This window comes from Nuphar pumila, chromosome 1 (genome assembly GCF_984573655.1).
Source record: "Nuphar pumila chromosome 1, dmNupPumi1.hap1.1, whole genome shotgun sequence".
In the NCBI taxonomy this organism is placed as follows: Eukaryota; Viridiplantae; Streptophyta; class Magnoliopsida; order Nymphaeales; family Nymphaeaceae; genus Nuphar; species Nuphar pumila.
Window position 1 is genome coordinate 6,096,669 of NC_143249.1, and position 24,826 is coordinate 6,121,494.

The 24,826-nt window shown below is 35.2% G+C and overlaps 2 protein-coding genes across 2 annotated transcripts; one reads left to right on the top strand and one right to left on the bottom strand.

The window, feature by feature from the left end:
- Positions 1 to 1,355: 1,355 nt before the first annotated feature.
- LOC149847799 (tetraspanin-15-like) lies at positions 1,356 to 3,157 on the bottom strand. Its single transcript, XM_090002250.1, has 3 exons — positions 2,639 to 3,157; positions 1,699 to 1,873; positions 1,356 to 1,450 (listed from the first exon to the last, which is right to left on the bottom strand). The coding sequence occupies exons 1-3, from the start codon at positions 3,155 to 3,157 to the stop codon at positions 1,356 to 1,358; spliced, it is 789 nt and encodes a 262-aa protein (XP_089858376.1).
- A 5,252-nt stretch (positions 3,158 to 8,409) lies between these two features.
- LOC149847800 (cytochrome c oxidase subunit 6b-3-like) lies at positions 8,410 to 23,379 on the top strand. The gene is made up of 4 exons (XM_090009493.1): positions 8,410 to 8,485; positions 11,461 to 11,552; positions 12,168 to 12,249; positions 23,065 to 23,379. The coding sequence occupies exons 1-4, from the start codon at positions 8,468 to 8,470 to the stop codon at positions 23,116 to 23,118; spliced, it is 246 nt and encodes an 81-aa protein (XP_089865619.1). The 5' UTR covers positions 8,410 to 8,467; the 3' UTR covers positions 23,119 to 23,379.
- The last annotated feature ends 1,447 nt before the right edge of the window (positions 23,380 to 24,826 follow it).

Genomic DNA, 24,826 nt, shown 5'->3' on the forward strand with positions numbered 1-24,826 from the left:
CACAAAGACCCGGTCGACAACTAATTTAAAATATTGCATTTTTTTCACAATATTTTCAAAATATCACCAATATTTGTCATTATGCCTGTTGGTATATATATATACACACACACACACTACAAGAAAAGCGTGGATTAGCGACGGACATTTGCGACAAATTTTTTCTGTTGCAAATGTGCGATAGATTAGCGAGAGAAAACTATCCGTCACTAACATTCAAAATATTTGTAAAATTAACGACAAAAATATCTCTCTCGTAATTCCGTCGCTAATGAGTGATGAATTAGCGACAAAATTTTTCCATCGCCAAACATTACAAGAAAAAATGTTAATTAGCAATGAAATTAGCGAGGGAATTATTCCGTAGCTAATCTGTAGCTAATTAGCGAGAGAATTTTTCTGTCGCTAATTAGCGACGAAAAAAATTCTCTCGCTAATCCCTCGCTAATTTTTGATATAAACTGTCCCATCTGAGGCGCAAAAATTTTCCTCTCTCCTCGTTTAAATTTTTTTGATTTAAACTGTCTCCTACCACTCCCCTTGCGAGGTCCTCCACTCCTTTAAGGAGCTCCGTCGACTCTGCATCGAGCTCCCTGACGGCAAGCTCGACGTCGATGACGGTGCCCTCCTTAAGTGGCAGGCCGAGTTCGGGAACTCACTCGAGAGCTGCGCCATCCTCGTCGCCCCCTCCTTCCACCGGTGGCTCGTTGCTGGCTACGATCTCCCTATCGATCCCGCCATTGAAGCCAAGAGGGACCCCAATTGCGGACCTGAGGACCAAGGAGGCATCTCGAAGTCATTTTACATGAACGACAGACTGAAGTTGCGCGTCGTCTAGACGATCACCTCACTGATCGCCGCCTCTGCCAGAGAGCACGCCGGAGAGCATGCTGGTTCTGTGCAAAAGATCCCGCAGTGGCAGGCCGGGCCGCTCGGGTGCAATGCATGTGTGGTGCGGTACAAGTCTGGCCTATTGTTGCCGAAATACCGCCCGACATGGGGCAATTTTTTTAATTTTTTTTTTTAAAAATGTAGCGACGGATTTTATCTGTCGCTAATTTAAAATAGCGACGAACTCTCGACAGATAATATTCGTCGCTAATTTAAAATAACGACGTACTCGCGACGGATCATGTATGTCGCTAATCTATCACAAATTAACGACAAACGTAGCGACAAATAAGTTCTATCGCTAATTAGCGACTAGGATTATGCGATAGACGCTATCCATCGTTAATTCATCGTCAATCCGTAGCTAAACTGTTTAACGATGGATTAGAGACGGATTAATGATGAATAGTGTCCGTCGCTAATCCACATTTTTCTTGTATATATATATATATATCCATTCATCTTTAATGCAATATGAAGAAAACCAAAGGAGATACTGATAATCTTTCAGAATAGATCTTTACAACTTCCTCCATGATATCAACAACACTAAGAAAGACTAACAAAATAATAACAAAGCAATTGGGAGAACAAACTAGAAACAGAAAGAAAAGAAAAGAAAAATTCATGGCTCCCTATTAAGAAGGAAGAAAAAAGATTTCTATTTCCCATGTAATTGCAACATCAGAACCACAAAACGAATGGAATGGATGAGAGTGAGGATGATGACAGTTAAGATGACTATGATGCCCAATTTCCTCCATCGACCCCTTAAGGTGGCCAAGTACCCTAGCTTGCATGACTCACAATCATAGCATAGTTGTGTGTCCTTGTTGCTCCATAAACCACAGTCACCCTGAAAGAACCACTTGTTGGTGCCATTGCCATCACCACTTATAGGGTTGGTGCCATTGAGCATCATCCATGATGTAGCATTGATGTATTGCATTTCACATGATATAGGTGGCTTGCAACACCCAGACTGCAGGCATGCCAAATGACCATCAATGAAAAAAAAAACATGCAATCAAAAGTCCCTAATAAAATATAATGCAAAGTCTGGGCCTATCTGTGGACCATATGTAACAATGAACGGGTCGGATCCAGAACATCTAAATACATGGGAGAGTAAAAAATTTTAAAACCTCCATCCTGGATCCGATCCATTTGCATCCCTAGATACTGGGATGCTAAATATTTATGCACCTAGTGTTAGTTGGGATGCTCCTCAGACCAAGGCACATGCATGCTATATATAATGTACTTCATAAAAAGAAAATGTAAGACGTTTTAAGTTCCATTCTTCTTACCATATTTAAATTTTTGTGTATTATTTGTGATGACCAAAACAAAACAGACATGTCTGTTCACAAGCGCATGAAAGGGAAAGACAAATAATTGATATAATATTCATGGCTATGTCATGGGGGACACACCTTTTTTGTCTCGGTGTCCAGAAGCACGACACCTGACACACCAGTGACACATGCAGACAATATTTTTTATTTTATAATAAATTTTAATATTTTTTTATAATATTTTCATAATAAAGATATTTTTATATTCTTAAATATCAAAAATTAATTTTACATTATAATACCATAAAAAAAAATCCATGTTCGCTCATCCAATTTTCAGATTGGTGTCTGTGTCTGTATTTCTGACATAGGTTCATGGCATTTTCAGATTAATTCCAAACATAGGAAAATGTGGAAGCATCTGGATAATAAAAAAAAAAAAAATTTACCTCAATGGGTGATAATTTTTTCATGCTAAACTGGTAAGAATTCAATCTAGCGGTTGCTATTGCTAGATCTGAGCAAATACCAGCATCAGAGATGCAAGACCTGATGTTACCCCAATTCTGATCGTTGCTCAATCTTTCTCTAAGCCACAAGGGTGAGCCAGGGACTCCTCTGCTTTCCATTGGGTACTTACCAACCAAAGCCATCCCCAAAGTGAACATCATAATCATCAAGAACATGATGCCAAAGTAGACAGGAAGGATAGTCCTAGCTTTAGAAAAAAGAGCAGCATTGCTAGCAATGAAAATAACACCCATTGCAACTCCAATTACAGTCCTGAGCTTTGTCAGTCTCAGTAGATCTTCACATTCATAGTCTTTCATGAACAAGAGCCAAAATGCTGCACCAAGTATTGGAAGAGAAATTAGGCAAGAGAATATTGTGAGTGGGTGCATGGCGGCTTTCAGCTTATCAGCTGGTGGGTCCACCTCCACATTTTGGCATGCCAAGTTATCCTCCATTGGGTTAGAACCATAAACAAAGTTGGGGAAATAATTAAACTGGTCTGCTGGTTTGATTTATAGGTTTTACTGTGAGATTAATTAGTTCATGTAAATTAATTATTAATTTGGTTATTATTGTTGGGGAAGTTTTAGTCCTAGTCAATTGGTGTTTAACTAGAAAATCCTCAAGAATAGGAGGGATTGATAGATATTATATAACGTGTAGATTACGTGGGAAAAGGAAAAAAAAAAAAAGGCCAGTCTTATGAGTGGATAAATAAAACAATAGTTAGTCTAAGTGCAATCTCTCTCATTTTACTCCTAAAAGTTGCTGCTTAATTTGGTCACAAAAGAAAAACCGTGAGACTCCAATGATCTAGTAAAAGCTTGACCTTTTCTCTCGCTATTTACGTTGCTTAAGAAAGAAACCCCCACCTCTCTCTCTCTCTCTCCTGCCTTTATAGCCGAAAACCCAGATGAGTAGCAGTTTGAGGGCATGTGTTTACCTTGACATTAGAGAGCTGGTAAATGAGCCTAACAAACCTAACAGTGGATGTTGAAGCTCGGCTCATTCTTGCGTGAATTAAACGAACCAAACTCAAGCCGACTTTTTCATAAAAAGAATGCATTTTCAAAATTAAAATAATGCAAATTGAACTCTAAACCTGCTGAACCAAACTCAAACTAACTCATTTTACAAAAAAATACATCGTTTCAAAGTTATAAGCAGTAAGATTTCAACTCTAAACTTATTGCTTGTAAGTCAAACACTTCAAAAATCTAGACTCTATGATACTATATATATATATATATATATATATATATATATATATATATATATATATATATATATATATATATATATATATATATATATATATATATATATATATATATATATATATATATATATATATATATATATATATATAAGGGAGACCATGCAACCAAAGAAAGATACATGTGTAACTAATGATGATCATACAACTCTCCTTCTTAGTTGTTCTTTCGTTTCAACTATCAGACTTAATATATTTATTCTTTATAATGTATTTAATAAAAAATATGCTTTACATGAAGATTTTACATCTAAACATGTTTTTTGAAATGTAAAAAATGGATGCCTCACAATTTTACAATACAAAGTATAATCAACTGTTAATTTTTAGTGCCTTAAAAAAATCATTTAAATATAAAAATTATTAATCTAAAATATGTTTTAAATAAACAATAAAAATGTAATGTGTAGAGCCCAGTCTATAAAAATCTTGATCTTTAGAGAAAACATGCTGTCCGATCATCATTGGTTATAGATGCACTTTCCTTTGGTTGCATGGTCCCCCTTCCATATATATATATATATATATATATATATATATATATATATATATATATATATATAGAGAGAGAGAGAGAGAGAGAGAGAGAGAGAGAGAGAGAGAGAGAGAGAGAGAGAGAGAGTAGCTCCTAAACCATCCTAGATGACTTCAAAAACAAAGGTTTGGGTGTTTGCTTCATCCAAATTCAGCGATACGTTTTATTTCATTGCTTACTTAGTAGAAAACATATTAGATTGGGCATTTTTCATGTTTACATGTGCATTTGGAGCGATCCAAAATTGATGACTCAAGTTGCACCAGAACCTGGTGAAATAAAATGAAGTTTTTTCATGAGATTGATTCAATCCAATTCATAGTTTTTAATGAATAAGTAATGATGTAGAAAATAAAGGGACTTTCGCTCTCACACAAAAGATAAGCTCAAGAGAGAATAAGTATTCAAAACATCATTTTATTTTATAGTATTTTTAAAATAAAAAATATATTTTAGATATATTTTAAGTGTATTGTTTTTTAATCCTATTTCTGCCGGCTCTAAAACAATGTATTTTTTCTATTAACATGCCAACTTGAACTTGACTTGTTTAATTTGGACAGATTATGAGCTTGAACTTGGCTCGACTCACCATAAGAATGAGCTTGTCTCATTCAACTGGTTTACAACACATGTACTAGTACTTGACTCACTACATCCACTTCAACTACCCAATACGCATGCCAAAAAACCGTTTCAAGACTCACTTCACCTACCATATGTATGGGTAACTTACATAACCACCGTATATTAATTTTTTCTCATACCTATGCTATCCATAGAATATTATATAAATGCCATCATTGCCCATAACTAATTACAATACTACTTTGATGCATGACTTTGACTCAAAAGCACAAATTAGTTTTTACACCCAAGATAAGTTTGGACTAAGCAAAAAAAATTACATGCAATTATGTTTTTTAGAAATCTTTAGAATGGTTTAGTAAATGAACCTTTGTTTAACATAAGATGGATTCAACCTTATAAAAATAACTAAAATATTCTTAAAACAATAGTACTTGTTTTTTGAACTTGGAAAGAATTGAAAAGTCAAACAATTTTTTCAAAAAAAAAAAACTTTATGAATTCATCAAATTTACTTTTTAACCTCAAAAAACAACCTTATATTTTAAAAAATGCTACTTTTTAAAAGTATTTTAGTTATTTTAATATGATTGAATTCATCTAATGTTAAACACAACTAGTTTAGTGTTATATATATATATATATATATATATATATATATATATATATATATATATATATATATACACTAATGCATTCCTTAGGTCCTCTTTTTTTTTAGGTCTCGTTAGGTTCATTAAAAAATCATAGTTTTAAGTTTTTTTTTCTCATATCTAACACTGTAGATGTGATCTATAGGTTTTGTTTAGTGAGAGGCTTTTGGATTGCGAAGAATCTGACCTGTATATAGGTTTTTTCGATGATCCAAAATCAATGGTTATGAAAGTATCAATTTTTCTTGGCTCATAAAAATATATATTTTAGTCAAAAAAATATGATCTAAGAGTCTATTCCCACTAAATAGAAGATGCAAAACACATTTAACTGTTCAGATCTATCATAAAACACTTAAAACCTATAGTGTAGAATGGGGCATAACAAGAAATGGGGTCTAACATGTTTAATTCTCATAGTAACAGTTTTTTTTCAGCTCATAAAAATATGTTTTTTTTGTCAAAAAAAACATGATCCAAAAGACTATTCCCACTAAATCAAGCATACTAAACACATCTAAAGGTTCAAATCTATCATAAAACACTTAAACCCTGTAGGGCATAATGAGACAGCACTAGAAATGGGGCCTAATATGTTCAGTTCTCACACACATATATATATATATATATATATATATATATATATATATATATATATATATATATATATATATATATATATATATATATATATATATATATATATGAGAGCCAAACAGAGCTAAACACTCATTGTTTATGTACGGAGTCTTTATGTTCTGCTTACTGAGCCCATTTCAAAACTTCAAACGACCATTGTATGAGCTGAGCCATCATTCATGTTACAAGGTAAAACAAATATTACATCTCTCTCTCTCTCTCTTATTTGCTTTGACACAAAAAGACATTGAATTCATGCTATAATCAAACTTGTGCTACAAAAACCCAACATCACACTGGTGATTGCATATATCCATCTACCCATGTATTTTTTTTTAAAATTTTAAAAATACACCTAAATTAAGTGTTAGTGACAATAAAAATAAAATTTTGATATTTTTAAAAACACCTAAATTTATGTTAGATTAATTAAAAACCTACTTTCGTGAATTTGACTTGGGTTATCATTAACCCAAGTTGTGGTATTAAGATAAGGTTACTAATTTATCCTCAAAGCAGCAAAAAAAATTTTGTTTGGAGATTTTTTTTCAAAAACACACTTAAAGTTTTGGTGGTAATATAAAAACACACCCAAGTTTTGGTAATGACAGCATACATGTGACCTCTGTGTTTTTTTTTTTATTGGCAAGCTGGGGTTAGTCAGTCCCCTACCAGTTACAAAAGAGATTTACAACTAAATTTCATATCCCAAGTGCTTAAGTTAATTTGTTTTTATTATCGCTAAAAGTTTAAGCGTGTTTTTGAAAAATTCTTTTTTTTTTCCAGTGATGATCTTAGAAGGGATTGATTTGGAGTAGATGAGATAACACCATATTTCTAACAACTGCTCCAACTACTTAGCCATGCATCTTAGGTTAGCTATTAAGAAGCAGCCATTGTGCATAACCCAAACACATTAATACAAATAAATGTGGCAAAAGCTTAAAACGATTTGCATCAATCTTTGAACATTGTCCAACAGATTGATCTCAATCGTAAACTTTTCAATTAAGTTTGCATGGCGAATTGATAGAGACCTAGGTCCCATTTTTGGCTTGCAAAATGTTTGTTCAAACTCGTAAAATTGGCTCGACATGCTGGATACTGGACTCGTGTGAACTCGTTTAGTAAAATATATATTTTATATATACTTTACACCATATAATATTTGTAGAACATATGACTAAACTATTTAGTTTGCAAAAAATAAGTTTGATGGTAAAATCTTTTTACTTAAAATCCTATTACTTCTAACTTTACAACAATAACCTGGGGCTCTGTGTGGTTGGTAGGAGCTGTCAGTGCACGTCTACCTGTGATGGAATGTTGCAGGTTCAAAAACCCCAGTGTTACCACTGAATAATAACTGTTGGGTGAGGTCTCCCAAACCCTAGCTTGCCTTTCCAAAAAATAAACTTCTAAATCAATATATATTTTTGTAATCCTATTTCTTCCAATTTTATACAATGTATTTTGTGTAAACAAGTGCGCTCGAACTCGGTTTGTTTAATTCGAACTCATTATGAGATTAAACTAGGCTTGGCTCATCACAAAATGAGCCAAATACTTCAAGCTTGGCCCGTTCAGCTCGTTTACCAGTCCTAAGCTCAGGTTTGGAAAAAGGTTGCTTCTCTCTTTGGGAGACGGAGAGTTCTTTGTTTGCAGTACCATATCTAAATAATCAAATGTCGGCTAAATGGATTTGGATCCAAACATTAAAAAGTTCATATCAAATCTGGTTTTCTAGATGTAAATGGATTGGGATATCCATCAAATCTGAATATTTATCGGATTCTAGCAAAAAACTCAAAACCATACCAAATCCGGCTAAACTAACTCGGATTCGTTCGGATATCGAATGAAATCCGATTCCAGTCAACACGGCACCATAATTATTTTACCAATTTTACCCTCGACTTCACATGCTATCAGCGTGAACGTTTCCGCTAGACTGAAGGGTATTCTTGTAAAATTTTCCTCCCGTTGACATTGATAAGCCTCCCCTCTCCTCCCTCCCTCCCCCCCCTCTTCCTCATCACTGAAACTCCGTTTGGTTTGGGTTGAGAATTTCCAGATGGCGGGAGCGATCCAGGTATATATCTCCTGATCTTTCTTATTTATTTATTTCCCCCTTTTTCCCTTCATTTTTTATCTCTGATCATCAATTAGGAAATGGATTTCCTGCCTTGACATTTTGATTTGTGATGGAATGAAGTGATTCTAGGGTTAAATTCTTCGTCTACTTTTTTTTTTATTGGTTTCGATTTTGGCACTTTAGACGGAAATTGATGTCGATTTGAATGAACTAGAATATGTTTTGATGCAAAAATTTGTGTGTTTGGAGATCGTTTCGTCATCATGCGTGTCACGTTGATCCTGGGGATCGATCGGCTCGAAATTGTAATGACCGCGTTGGTTCGATCTCGTTGTTTTGGTTGTTCTTGGGGAGTTATTTTGATTCTTGGTGAAACGAGATGGGGAAGGAATTATTGGGTCCGACGGATGCATGAGAAACGTCAGATTTATTGGCAATCTGAACTTTGTTCTTCCCTGTGATTTGGGGGTTTTGATCTTATGTTTCTTTTACCTCTTATGTTTCTTTAAAAAATTTAGGCGCTGTTTGGGAGCCTTGAATCGGAGGTGTGTTGTGGTTTCTCCAAGTGCTCTCATGCTCTCTGCTGTTTGGGAGCAGTGGTGTTGCCAAAAATATTAAACTGGGAATGGAATTGGCATCACTAACACCACATTTCAACACCATTAACGAGAGAATTTTTTCGGCAATTCCATCCACAACAACACATTTTGACAAAACCATATACTTTGGCAACACATGGAAATTGTGTTTCCATCTTAATGCAAAACTACCAAACAGATCAGTAATTTCTTTGAGGAATCCCATGACGATAAAATATTGTCTGCTATGTAAAGATGACCAACCAACACTGATTAATTCCTCTATTTTAGACTCACTCTGCTCCCTTCCCATAAACCCTTGTGTTCATTGTTGTTTGTTGTGAGGATTGAGCTGGTAACCCTAATGCATGACATTGAATGTCTTTTCTTTTCCTTCTTTTCTTTTTTTTTTGGTGGCGCTACCATGCGGAGTGATTAAAGAAACAACAGAGTAGTTCCATACGGTCTGCCAGCAGAAAAAAGCTTGAAGGTCACCTAATTTTCATTCCATTTTGCATCTATCTAGTGATTAGGGCATATATTTCTTGTTATTATGTCATAGAGGCCATTGTGTCATTTTTATCTATTTCCTGTCCACATCTGTAAGTACAGAAACAACATTGAAAATTTGGAGAAATACCAAAAACCAACAATTAGAAAACAGGTTCCCTGTTGGAGGATTGGACTTAAAGCAAGTTGACACAATTTACTTGTTAAGTTTCTTGCTTTGATTTTTAAGTATGCTTGGATAACCTATGTAGTCCAAAGCGCTAGGCGGTGCCTAGTCATTAGACCCTTAAAAAGGCTAGTCGAGGACTAGTCGGTACCTCAATTAAAATATAAAAAAGTACACAAAATATACATAAAAATATGTTTAATTCTTTTACTAATAAGATGTTTTTGGTACACAAGTACAAAGTTATACATGCTTTCACAAAATATATTAATATACATAACCAAAATATACATATATATAATTGTACACACACACACAAATATATATATATATATATATATATCTATATATATAATATTTCAATTATTCATAACATATTCAGTATAATCAACAAAATATGCTTCAACCTTTCACAAAAGCACAATAACACATACATATATAAATACATCTTACATAATTCATAATACTAAACATGCTTTCATGATTTTATAGAAAATTCATCAGAAACAAACACACACATATAAAAAAACATAATCAATTAAATTTAAAAAATCCCAAAAGCAAAGTAGCACACACACATTATATATACGGATATACAATTATATATATATACAAAAAAATAACAATATATATAAGAATAATAAATGGTTAAACTGCCCTTGTGCCTTGGCAGAGGCAGCTTAGTCGCCGACTAAGTGTCTTAGTTGGTGACTAGTTGGCAAAATTGGTACCTTTTAAGGTACCCACCTAGGAATTGCAAAGACTAAGTGTTTTACCTACGCCCGACCGACTAGGCAGACTAGTCGGTGACTAGTCGAAGCTTTTGACTACATAGTGGATAACCAAACCTGATTTGTCAGGTGTCACATCTCCAATGACAAGTCACAAGGTCCATATGTTTTATTAGGATCCCCTCCCCTTCTGTGCAGGATTATCTTCTTTGGTGTGATATTGCATAAACCTCATTTACGCTTCTTCAATACCTTTACTCCACCATTCAACATGACATTGAAAACAAGAATTTATCTGCACTCAGAAAGTCCCTTCACGGCCCAGGACCTACTAATTTCTTTTCTCCATGTACTGAAGCACTGGAGTAGGTACATCATGATCAAATCCTTGTGTTGCCTACACTTTGAAAAGCAGTCAGATGAATTTAATTTTGAGGTCCTCTTGTTATGTTATAACCCTTGTTCTTGCATGTTTATGATGGAAGTCACTATTTCCCGCTTTTCTAGCAAGAAAAGGGAAAAAATGCTGCAGATTTGGAGTTGACAGGTCTAGATGAATTTTTTGATAAGCAACTGTTGATGAGTTTATGCAACTAGCATTCAATTTTTTTTTAGAATAATTCAGTTTAGCATGGAAGATAACATTATTTATGCAAAGTTCCCTTCCAATGAAGATCTTTATGTGCGTGAATGTGTGTGTGTGTGTGTGTGTGTGTGTGTGTGTGTGCACGCGCGCAAACATCTACTGTTAGAAAAGTCTTTCTTGTTCTCATGATCTATCAATGCTTTTCTTCTGCAGTTTGCACATGTGTATTTGCACCTTCTGTAATTTACTTATGAAAAAAGGGAAAAAAGAAACTTTTGATTACTTTTTTTTCTTCAATTTCTTAAAATTAATCATTTACTGTTTGTTTCAGTTATTATTGTGTTTTGATTTCAATCTGCAAAATTTTGCTCTTAAGTTTCCCATATGGCACTTATTCTTAGATTGGGGATGTAAAGACTGCACCAGCTGATTTTCGCTTCCCCACTACAAACCAGACAAGGCACTGTTTCACGCGCTACATTGAGTTTCACAAGTATGTTGAGTATAGTGTTGCTTTCGTGGTTTGACAATTATAAGCATAGGGCTATCAATGGGTCAGGTGCTCGACTCATCAGGGTATACCCAAACTCACTCATATAACAAATGGCCGGGTTCGGGTTTTGCCGGGTCACGGAAATGGAATCCCAAACTCAGACCTGCATAATTTCAGAAATTTACTTTTACTAAAAATACATATAAAATACTCGGGTCAGGGTACCCGGAAAAAAGCCGGATCGGGTTGGGTACCCGACAAAAATCATAACCCAAATGTGGCTCACATATTGCTTGGGTCAGGTTCGGGTTGACCCGAATATTATTCAGGTCAGCACTTTTCATGCCCATACCCAGGAGTTCGGGTTTGGGTCGGGTACCTGGTACAAAACTGACTCATTGATAGCCCTAGATAAGCATGCTGTATCTTTCTCTGTGTGTGTGTGTGTGTATATATATATATATATATATATATATATATATATATATATATATATATATATATATATATATATATATATGTGTGTGTGTGTGTGTGTGTGTGTGTGTGTGTGTGTGTGTGTGTTCTTGCTATGTGACAATCTTCTTTAAGCCTGTTGTTTAAATTAAAATGCAGATGTATTTCTGCAAAAGGTGAAGATTCTGGTGAATGTGAAAAATTTGCAAGGTATTATCGCTCTCTGTGCCCTGGGGAATGGGTGAGTATTCATCTTTGAAAGTCCTTTATTTTGAGTTTTCATATGAAGTTGTTGCAGATATCCTGTTAGATTGTATGTCTCTATTTTAAGCTTTTCTCTTCTGAAAGTGGTTGACGATATATGACTAGTGAGCTTGGATGATTTTTTATATTTTTTATTTTCCAAACATCATGATATTATTCTGCTGGTTTGTGCTAGCTGCATATTGAACCTTTGGAGTTTCAACTATATGCAATTCGTTTGGATTTTATTATCAATCCCATGTACTTGCGATGTTTGCCATTCAATTTTATCTATGGTATCATATTATTCCAACTAGGTATATGAGCAAGGTTGGAAGTATTGTATCATAACCTGTATCTGTTGGGCCCAAAATAAAATACATATCATATCATAAATAATTGTAAATATTGAAAAAAAAATTCAGAAAAACAGCAAAAATTCTAAAAAATCATAACACACAAAACAATGATGAAATACACAAAATGCAACCATAAAATCAGTTTTCACTCATTACTCGATTGCCCATTGCCATGCCTTATCATTGGATGTCATCTTCCCCCAAAAAACCTCAATAAGAAGCAAAGAAAAAAGAAATACGAGTGCCTTGAATCATACGATATGGTACAATAAGAAAAAGAAAAAATTATGATTCAGGCCTTTTTAAAGTGTGTCGAAGGTGTATCGTACAATATGCCTTTAATCATACGATATGGTACAATACAGGCTTGTATCGTACGATACAAAATATGAGTGTGTATCGTATTGCTTTTTTAAAAAATAACAATACATATCATAGGGTATCATAGGATACGCTACGATACATGCAACATTGGATATGAGTACTGTAGTGTTCAAAGCAATGTTGTCTGTATCGTACGATACGCTGCAATATGTATCATATCGATGCAAGGGCACAATTCGATGCACACCCGTTGTAATGAAATATCAACAACAACAACAACTACGCCTTCATCCCAAAACAATTGGGGTTGGCGATATAAACCAAAAAAGAAAATCATTCTGGGTCTTCCACATGAATCCTTCTCCTCCAATCATTTCTATCCAATGCCATGTCCTTGGTGAGGTTCAAAGCATTCATATCCTTTCCTATCATCTCCATCCAAGTCTTCTTAGGCCTACCCCGACCTCTTTTAACTAATATATTTTCCCATTTCTCCATCCTTCCAACTGGAGCATCATTAGGCCTTCGTCGAATATGTCCAAACCACCGTAAACGATTCTCTCTCATCTTATTTTCAATGGATGCAACGCCTACCTTCTTACGTATCTTCTCATTTCGAATCTTATATTTTATTGTATTTCCACACATCCATCTAAGCATACGCATCTCAGCTGCACTCATTTTTTGAATATGATGTCTCTTGGCAGCCCAACATTCCGTACCATATAGTAAAGCGGGCTTAATTGTGGTCCTATAAAACTTTTCCTTCAACCGCAATGACATTCTACGATCGCACAACACTCCAGTTGCACTTTTCCATTTCATCCACCCAACCTTTATTCTATGATTTACATCTCCATCAATTTCTCTATACTTTTGAATAATAAATCCCAAATATTTGAAACAGTCATCCACCGGTATTTCTTGCTCACCAAGCTTCACTACACTCCCATCACTACTTCGTTGCTTACTAAATCGACATTCCATATATTTTGTCTTACTCTTACTCAACTTAAAACCTCTTGCTTCCAATGTCTGTCTCTATAATTCTAACTTAGCATTAATCCCAACTCTAGACTCATCAATCAAAACAATATCATCAGCAAACAACATACACCACGACACATTTTCTTGAATTGATCTCGTAAGCTCATCCATCACTGTAGCAAACAGGAAAGGGTTTAATGCAGATCCTTGATATAACCCAACCGTTGTAATGAAATATGCGGAAATAAATATAATGTCCTATAATGGACATTCACAAGCAAACACAAAGAACAAGTCCACAATGGACATACACAAAACCAATAATGGCTTGCAAGAGAGAAAAATCTTATAAAGCAAGAATGGGCTTGTAAAAGCCACACTTTTACAAAGGGGTTTACCCCACTATTTATAAACAAAAGGAGTGAGAGAGGAAGTGAGAAAAGATGAGAGTGAGAGGGCATTGGGAGGCCCAACAGGGATCCCCAATGTCACATGCATTAAATGCATGTTTAAAAATAAAAACAGAAAAAAATAAAAAGAGAAAAACTAAAAGAAAAGAAAAAAAGACTAGCATGCCCCTATTGGGCAGAATTTAAAAAATACCCTCAATTGGGTATGATGGAGTATATATATACATGATTACATGTATTTTAACACCCTCCCTCAAGCTTTACGGGGACATAACCGAAAGCTTGTTGAGAAGAAATATGAATGGAGGAGCAGCAAGAGCTTTGGTGAAGAAGTCCGTCAACTGGTACTCGGATGTAACGTAAGGCAATGCTATGATTCCTCTTAAATATTCATCACGAGCATAGTGACAGTCCATCTCAATGTGTTTAGTACGCTCATGGAAGGTGTGATTGCTTGCGATATAAATTGCGCTTTTATTGTCACAATATATCTTCGAAGGTGCAAAGATGATGATACCCATATCACTGATGAGACTTCTAAGCCATACAAGCTCTATGGTTGTAGTAGCCATTGCACGATATTCAGCTTTTGTTGAGGACAATGATACTTTGTGTTGCTTCTTGCATCTCTAGGAAATCATAGTCACCTAAAAATATGCAAAAACCAATAGTTGAGACTCTATCATTGAGATTTCCTCCCCAATCAGCATTAGTATATGCAATTAAATCAAGTGATGAAGAAGAGAAAATAAAAACTCCCTTAGTTATAGTATTTTAATATATCTGATGATTCTTAAGACTGCACTCATGTGCACGGTTGTAGGTGCATGTTGAACTAACTGACTAAGTGTATTGCATGGGCTATGTCTGGCCGAGTGATAGATAAATACGTTAGAGACCCAACAAGTTGACAGTAGGGAGTGAGATCTTCAAGAAGAATTCTATCTTCTAACCTTAACTTTGCATTGATAACTTCAGGGGTTTTTGTCTTCTTGTCATCTGTGATGCCAATTTTTGAACAAATGTCAGCTGCAAGTTTCATCTGAGAGAGAATGTACCCTTGTGGAGAGTATGCTACTTCAATACCTAAAAAGTATATTAAGAAACCAAGATTAGATATGTCAAAATTTTCTTTCAAAACTTTCTTAATATTATTAATTTCCTGCTCATCACTTCCGGTGATGATCATATCATCAACATAAAGCAGAAGAATAACTACTGAAGTCCCTGCACTTTTCACAAACAGAGCAGTGTCGGTATAGCAAGAACGAAAATTCAAACTTGTCATTATATTACTAAATTTGTCATGCCAAGCCTTTGGAGCTTGTTTTAATCCATATAATGCCTTGTTAAGTTTAAGTATTTTATAATTACCAATACAAACTACCGGTGGAGGATCCATATAGACTTCTTTATTTAGTTTACCATTTAAGAATGCATTCTTAACATCTAATTGATAGATAGGTCATTTTTTAATCGAAGCAACAACAATAAGAGTCCTAACATTGGTCATTCTAGCTACGAGAGCGAAAATTTCCTCATAGTCAATACCATATTCTTGAGCATATCTTTTGCTACAAGTCGAGCTTTGTAACATTCCAATGACCCATCGCTCTTAGTTTTGACTTTATAGACCCATCTAAATCTGCTAGGTTTCTTTCCAGTGGGCAATGTTGTTATTTTTCAAGTTTTTGCCTTTTCAAGGGCACTAAGTTCTAATTTCAGGGGTTTGACCCACTGGGGGATATTTTTGGCTTCATTATAGTGAGATGGTTCATTAAAAGAGTGTAACACAATTAGACATGACCTATAGTTTGGTGATAGAGACTCATAGGAGACAAACCTATTTAGAGGGTTGAAGACTCGACCAGATCTTCTCAAAGAGGTTTCTTCTATATTGGAACCTTGGGAATATTTTTCTAAAGCATTCGTGAGAACTTGTTTACGACGTCGAACATATGTTTGAATTGGTCTATTATCAATGACATCATTTTCATTTTCGTTTTCAATATTGTTAAGAGGAATATCTTCTTGGTCATTTAACAAATTTTCATTGGAAATCTCTTCTTCTTGAGGAAGAAAATCAAACAAGAATATCTGTAGTTTTCTCAAAACCATTTTCATTTTTCAAGAAGGTTACATATTTAGAAACATACAATTTGTTGCTTTTAGGATCGAAGCATCTAAATCCTTTTTTATTTTCTCCATATCCTAAGAATACACATTCAATAGCCTTAGAAGATAACTTATCTCTTTTACGTGAAAGAACAAAGCATTTGCATCCATAGATTCTCAATCTATTAAAATCGAGTGTTCTTTCAAATAATTTTTCATATGGAGATGCATTTTATAAGGATGATGAAATCATTCTATTTATTAAGTAGGTTGATGTTAGAGCGGCTTCGACCCAATAACTTTTTGAAATTTCTTTAAAAATAAGAAGTGTCCTAGTTGTTTCTATAATGTGCCTATGTTTTCTTTTGACTAAACCATTTTGTTGAGGAGTTCTAGGACATGATTTTTTATGGCAAATTTTATTTGTTTCTAAATAGTTTTGAAATTCATTTAATAAGTACTCTCCACCCGAATCAGATCTAAGTATAGAGATATTACTTAAAAATTGATTTTTGACAATCATATGAAATTTCTTAAAAAAAGTGAAGACATTGGATTTTAATCTAAGAAAATAAAACATACATACCTAGTAAAGTCATGAATGGAGGTAACATAATAAGAGTATCCTTCTTTTGACATGACGAGAGAAGGACTCCAAACATCCGAATGAACTAACTCAAAAGGCCTTTTAGACACAAAGGTTCTACTTGAAAAAAGGGTAGATTTCATCTTTCCAAAAATACAATTCTTGCAAACAAAATGTTTCTCATTACAAAATTTCTTTCCAAAAGGAAAATAATATATTTTTGAGAAACTTGGATGTCCAACTCTTTGATTCCAAGTTTCAATATTTTTTTCTTGAACATAGTTACAAAAAGAGTTTGTAGAGAGATTCAAGTTGCTTATGTAATATAGATTTCCCCTTTTATGGCCTTGCCCAATCTGCTTTTCGGACCGGAGATCTTGTATAGAGCACCCCTTAGTTGAGAAGGAGATTTCACATCTATGATCACATATTTGAGAAACAGAAAGAAAGTTTAAATTAAGTTGATGTACTACCCTCACATTTGGTACAAGATTTTTTTTTGAAAAACTTAAGGTTTCAAAACTTTTAACTTGCAAAGACGTGCCATCGGCAGTTGAAATATAAGAGGTTTTTTAGTTAGAACATAAGTTGGATAACCCATTCTCATGAAGTGTCATATGAAATGAAGCTCCAGAATCAAGTATCCAAGAGGACATACCTGGAGTAGAAGAAGATGAGGAGGCAACCGCGACACCCGATGTTGATGGAGCTTTGAGAAGAAGTTGGAGTGCCTCGGATAATTGAGCTAAAGAGAAGGAATCTTTTGCTTTTGTTGAATCTTCTCTCCTTGGAGTGATTTCTTCAATTGAAGCAACTTTTGGCTTGGGGGCTTCATTTATCTTTGGACAATTTGGTCTTATGTGTCCCGGTTCTTGACAATGATGGCATATGACTTTCTTATAATTGCCATAGCCATTTTGCCTCCCAAAATGAGGAGGCTTATAAGTCTTAACATGATTTCCGGGTTTGGAGACGGCTAAAACTTCATCTCCCCCTTTTACCATACCAAGATGAGTTTCTTCTTGGCATATTTCGGCAACCACATCTTCTAAAGGAAGGGGCTTAGATCTATGAAGTAGAGAAGATCTAACTTGCTCATACTCGGGTCTAAGCCCATGAAAAAATTGGAAAAAGTGTTCTTTTTTTATTTGTTGTCTTCTAAGTTCAACATCCTCACTATCTACCCATTTGGGTTCTTGGAGGGATAGCTCATCCCATAACGGACTAAGAGAGCTAAAATAGTCACGGAAACTCATGTCTCCTTGTTTAATGGTGCGGATTTTTTCTTGAAAAAATTTTTGTCTAGCGAGGTCTTTTTGTGTGTACATACCTTTCATGAAGAACCATGCCTCGTTAGCTTTACGAAATTTGGCAATGTTCCCACAAATTTTTAGCTCCACGTTGTTCATAAACCACTTACTCTCACAATCTTTAATCAAGAATTTGTGATCTTCAATAGCTTTAATTCAAGCTCTTCCTTCTAAAGCTTTTTCTTGGCCTCCCTCCATTTTGGTGAGTTGATGTTGCCGTTCCAGAATGATGCCCATAACATAACTCCAAAGCTTGTTGCCTTTAAGGTTGTTCTCCATAGCGGACGCCCATACCAAGTAATTGGTAGCATTTAGTTTGAAGGAGAGGTCGATCTTTTGTTCACCTTCCATGGTGAGATAGGAATAGGAGAAACATGACAAGAGAGCTAAACTTCAAGTGGATACAAGTAAAAACCGAACTAAAGAACAAGAGCACAACCTTGCTCTGATACCATGTAAAGAAATATGCGGAAATAAATACAATGTCCTATAATGGACATTCACAAGCAAACACAAAGAACAAGTCCACAATGGACATACGCAAAACCAATAATGGCTTGCAAGAGAGAAAAATCTTATAAAGCAAGAATGGGCTTGTAAAAGCCACACTTTACAAAGGGGTTTATCCCACTATTTATAAACAAAAGGAGTGAGAGAGGGAGTGAGAAAAGATGAGAGTGAGAGGGCATTGGGAGGCCCAACAGGGAGTCGTTGGGCCCCCAACGGTCACATTTGTGACCATTGGGGGTCCAACGACTCTTAGTTTGAACCCCCAATGTCACATGCATTAAATGCATGTTTTAAAAAAAGAACAGAAAAAAATAAAAAGAGAAAAACTAAAAGAAAAGAAATAAAAAAAAGACTAACATGCCCCTATCGGGCAGAATTACATGAATACCCTCAATTGGGTATGATGGAGTATATATATATATATATATTCATATGTATATATATACATGATTACATGTATTTTAACACCCGTAACTTGATACATGTGTGTTTCATATGTATCATACGATATAGGGCTATATCGTACGATACAACATGTATCGTACAATACGATACCAGTGGATTTTAAGAAGGGCGAAACCGGGGTTTTATGTTTTTGGGTTTTAAAGAGCTTTTGAGGGCCAAAAACCTCATTCGTATAGAACATACTAGAGAGTTTCTCACGCACCCTATGAGTCGTGAGACCGTTTTGGAGGCCAATCTTTGCGTGGGGGAGATGACTTTTGTGATTTCGTCATGTAAGAGTGCATTTCCACTATTTTTTTCACCTAAAGAAGTGGGTTAAGGTAAAAAAACCTTATTTTTTGCTTTTATTGAGTTATTTTGGAGGAAGATGTCTTCAAATGATCCTGCATGGCAATGGGCCCACTCATGTAATGAGTGAAAACTGATTAAAAATCTAGTGTAACCATTGCCATACAATTTTTTCGGGTGGTATCTCTCAGTTGAAGCATCATTTAGCCTAGACACGACAAAATGTTGTCCCATGCATGTCAAAGAATTTGACGGCTGATGTGAAATGACAATGCCAACAATTACTAGCCACTCTGATAGAAAAAAAATAAGAAAGATGAATGAGGCAGAAATGAGAGATGATTTGAATATCGAAGAAGGATGAAAAGAAGAAGAAGAAGATAATGATGATGATGATGGTTGATGGTATACTTCCTAAAAACGTGGTTATTTATTGTAATTTGTAACTGTTAAGTATTTATAAACTTGATCTTTTGCTTTTTGATGAATCTTGTGGCATGTTCTTAATTGAAGATATTACTATTTTGTATTGTTGTGATATTTGATGATTGATGATGTGTTATGTAGCTCATAGAGACATAAATGTTTCACATGTAATTTTATGGTTGCATTTTGTGCATTTCATCATTGTTTTGTGTGTTAGGATTTTTTAGAATTTTTGCTATTTTTTTTGGTGGTCTTTTCTTTGTGTGTGTGTGTGTGTGTGTGTGATATTTTGCACATATTCCATTTTTTAAGTTTTTGACAACAAAAGGAAATAGTGTGACATTCTCACAATTTTTTTGAGAAATGTAGTTTTTGAATTTGTGAATTTTTATTGTTATTTATAATCCCCAATATTTTCGTGATAAAAACAACTTATTTTAAATTCTCCTAAGAAAATCCCTAGCTTATAGATTGATATTGATGACTACTACACAAATGTGTGCGGGCACACACACACATACACATGATGTGCAGATGCTCCCTTAGGTATCTGTTTTTGGCCTTTCACTCCGATGCCCTTGCTCTTGATCTAAGCCAACGATATACTTGATCAATGTCAGGAATGGAAGAAGAATTCACTTATGTAATTTTCATTTTATTGGTTATCTATTTGAATATTTATTGCATTAATCTTGCCATTTGTTAATGTATCAGTTATGCGGGTTCTATAGTAATTATCAGGAAACCCGATCTCTTCTTTTTAGTTGAAAAGAATGTCCCATTAAGATAAAAGTAGGAATGATCCTATTGGTGCTTTATGGTCCTTTTACTTTTCTCATCTGTCTAGCTTTCTTGCATACAGTTGGAGCCAAATGATTCTTCACCATTGCACTTTCTCCTTTCCTCCGCAGATGCCCTCTTATATTTTTTATTCTGCTGTTACAATTGACATAACATAAAGAAGAAACTTCTGTTTTAACATTGACATCACATCAACACTGCAGAAATAGCATTATTTCTGAAATTGGTACTTCACACGCACACATATCTGTGTATGAACGTGTGTGTTTATGTTGTGGATCATGATGTTTGCTAGGCATAGATACCTTTTTTTTTCAGATAATCGTGAAAAACCACCTCACTCACTTGCGAGCTCACTGGTGCAAAAACCCCAGGTTTCCCTTGCCCATGAGGGTGTACACCCAGATTTGGCCTGACGGCAAGTGATGGCAACTCATGGGTTTTGAACTCGTGACATCCCTTTAGCTTGTTGGCTTCCACAAATCACCCCTACCAGATGATCCAAGCCCTTGTGGCCTCTAGGCGTAGAGGTGTGGTTCTCTGGAGATCCATGATCTTGGATGTCACATGTATCACTGTGACTCAAGTACTGCCATGTTATTTACCCAGGACAAGACTAGGCTGAGTTTATAGATCAGATTTGCTTCCAGTTGATTTTTTGTTCATTCAAGATCGACTACAGAGAGGTCATAAGAGTGATCATGAAAATTTATGTTACACTTATGTTGGTATGAAAACCTATCGAGGAAGTTCTTTTAGAGATTCCTAGCTATTGTCTAGCCTTAGATGATTTGGTCTGGGGAGTATATAGATTAAGACATTCATCGTCATCGTCATCTATTTTCTCTCTTTCTCTGAGGCAAAACCTTTTGTTTTTCCTTTGAATGGGTTCAATAGTGAGGACAATCTTTGCACCAACTTGAGATTACTGAAGAGTGGTGCACTTGCTCTGAATCAGTGTGTTAAAACGGATATGGTTTTGAACAATCTTTGTACCAATATGGGTCCATATGTTTTATTAGTTCTATTGGGATAATATTGGTATCAAAGTGGTGTGTTAAAACTTAAAACAGACCCATATTGTTGAAATTGGCTTAAGCCAACCAGTTGATTAGGACTTTTAAGTTATCCAATTTAGTGTCTTCAGTTTAGATTGGTTGAACCATTTAATATGGTAAGATTCTTGAGTCATCATGGTCAGGCTATTTGGCCATGATCCAAACTTTAAGAACCAAGTTGCAGTTTTAGTATTAATTCATTTAATTTTATTCTCTCGTGGCCTTTCTCTTGACCGTGACTGTCTTTAATTTAAATCCATGCTGTAGGATCTTTCTCTCTCTCTCTCTCTGGCTAATATTTGACAAAATGATACTCTTGTATACTTCATAAAAAATGTGGTAGAATCAATAAAGTGTTCCTTTCTTGATCCATCCCTAGATTTTAATACCTCATTCAAAAAATGCTTTTGATCCAACAATAGGTGTCTATAGGAAAGGCAATTCCCTTGTGATACTCCAAATCAGGTGCAGTACTCATGGAGTGAATGGATCTGCCATTTCTTGGAATCTCTTTTCTGATTCCAAGTTGTGGCATCCTGCGTTATGGAATAAGTGAAATAAATCACAGTGGATTTTTGTTCAATAATGATGTCCATATCCAGTGCATGCTTCAGCACCATATCACATCTTGGTTTGGAGGGCATAGGATGAATTGACATGGTAATTTTTTTGTAATTGCTTTGGATATTATCCATTTATTTTTCGACAAGGGACAACAAAAAAAATGCATATAACACACATTCAAAAGGGTTCTGTTTCAGAAAAGGTGAGGGCATAATGTATTGGTATTTTCTTTATAACAAATGAATATAGCCTGATTTTCTTTCATAATAAATACACATGTTCAGGCATATGGTTACATAATGATGCTCTGAGGTTTGCCTATGTAACCCATGACCATGTTGATAAGGAATAGATTTAATATAGTAGAACTTCATTCACCTTTCATGGCTAAATACGATTGCATGATAATTGGAAGAAGTTGGAACTTTTATCTATAGAAACTTTGCTAGAGTATACATATGTATTACAATATGCTCACATGCAACTTGGTCTGGGATTATGACTTATTCTTGGGGAAAACGTTACATATTTATCAAATTTTCAATTGGCTATTCTGCCCGTAGATTTTTTTTTTTTAACAATGATGACCTTACTTTTTTTTCTCCCTCAGATTGAGAGATGGAACGAGCAGAAAGAAAATGGAACATTTCCAGGTCCTCTCTGAGCTCAACAGAATCATATTCCTTTCCTAATCCATTTGTTCGTCTTTTGTGCTTCATAGATACTATCTCTTTACCGATGATCCTTTCCTTTCATAAAAAACTCTCTGAATATGTGGAATCATCAAGAACCATGGGTCTATTGTCATTCAGCATGTCATCGATTTAGATTGTCTTCTTTAAGTGTTCATGTGTCTTTTGAGCAGGATAAATACTGAAATATCCTTTTTTAATAAGAGGAAGGCTACCTGTGGAGCTTGTATGGACATTTGTTTATTTGATCTGTCAGTTTATCAGTTCACAGAAATGTGTTGTTTTCAAAACTTGATACTTTTCTAGTGTTTTTATTAGGAAAATATGAGCAAAATATATAGTAGGAAGAGTGACTTCAATTAATATAGTAATTTTAGGTATGAAATTAATGAAACAACAACAACTATGCCTTCATCCCAAAACAATTGGGGTCGGCGATATGAACCAACAAAGAAAATCATTATGGGTCTTCCACATGAATCCTTCTCCTCCATTCATTTCTATCCAATGCCATGAAATTAATGAAACAAAAATTAATATCTTTTAAGCATAATCGGAGCAAGAAATAGAAGTTAATTAAGACAATGGTTTCACTGATGAATAGAATGGTTCCACTTTTTATCTCAAGTATTATCATGATCTTCACCTGGTAAAATCATGACTACAAATTTTGTTGCAATTTCGACGGAGCTAATGCAAGTACTTTCGAGAAAACCAGAGATGTTTGTCTCTTGTTGCTACATCAACAATTAATGTTACATCGCTGTACTGGAAATCATTTCACAGAAGGGTCTTACCGTCTACCGGGCTCAATCTGGCCAAAGTCTGTCTCCTGCTTTCTCATGTCGTGTAGTTTTTCCAGGTTGACAAATTTACTCTCATGTGAATATTCAAAAATTTGTTTTGCTGTGCCAATTGCTCATTTCTTGTTCAAAGGCAGTGTGAACCAATCGGATGGCACTGCATCCCGCATGGACTTCAATTGACAGATTCATAACATTAATATTTGCCCGTAAAGGCTCTGCTCATCTGGTAGGTGTACTCTCCATTGTCAACTACCGGTTCCCAAACCAAGATGACTTGTGAACGTCATGAGTTCAAAACCCACAGAAGGTGTCCTTTGCCGCAAGGTTGAAGCTGTGTGTACTCCCCTGTTGGCAGGGTTTTACCAACTGGAAGCCATCAAAATGTGCAGCCTTTTTTTTTTTTTTTTTGGGTGGGTGGGTGGGGGGGGGGGGGGCGTGTATCCCTTAAAAAAAAGAAAAAAACTACTTTGGTGGCAGCTTTTTGTGAGGTAGTCTATGCATTTGGGAAAGGAAGTGAGACCATCTCCCCTTCCTATTTGCACTTAGGGATGCAAACTATTAGAATTTCAGATCAGAAAATACATTGGAGAGTTGGATCGGATCTGGGACTGTCAAAATTTGCAAAATCTCCATCCTGAATCCGACCCTTTTGCAGCCCTATTTTCATTAAAAACTGGAATTGGTAGTTGCCACTTCAAATGCGTAAGCTCTTTGCAACCACTAGTTCCCAAACAGAAACAGAGCCCTTAGTTTACTCCCTAACGGGCCTAACCCTGTTGGCCGTCTGCAAGCTGGTAGTTGGCAAGGAAATGCTAACTCCAGCTGGTTGCCAAATAACCTTCCAAGCAACAACAGATTTTGGCAAATCTCAAGG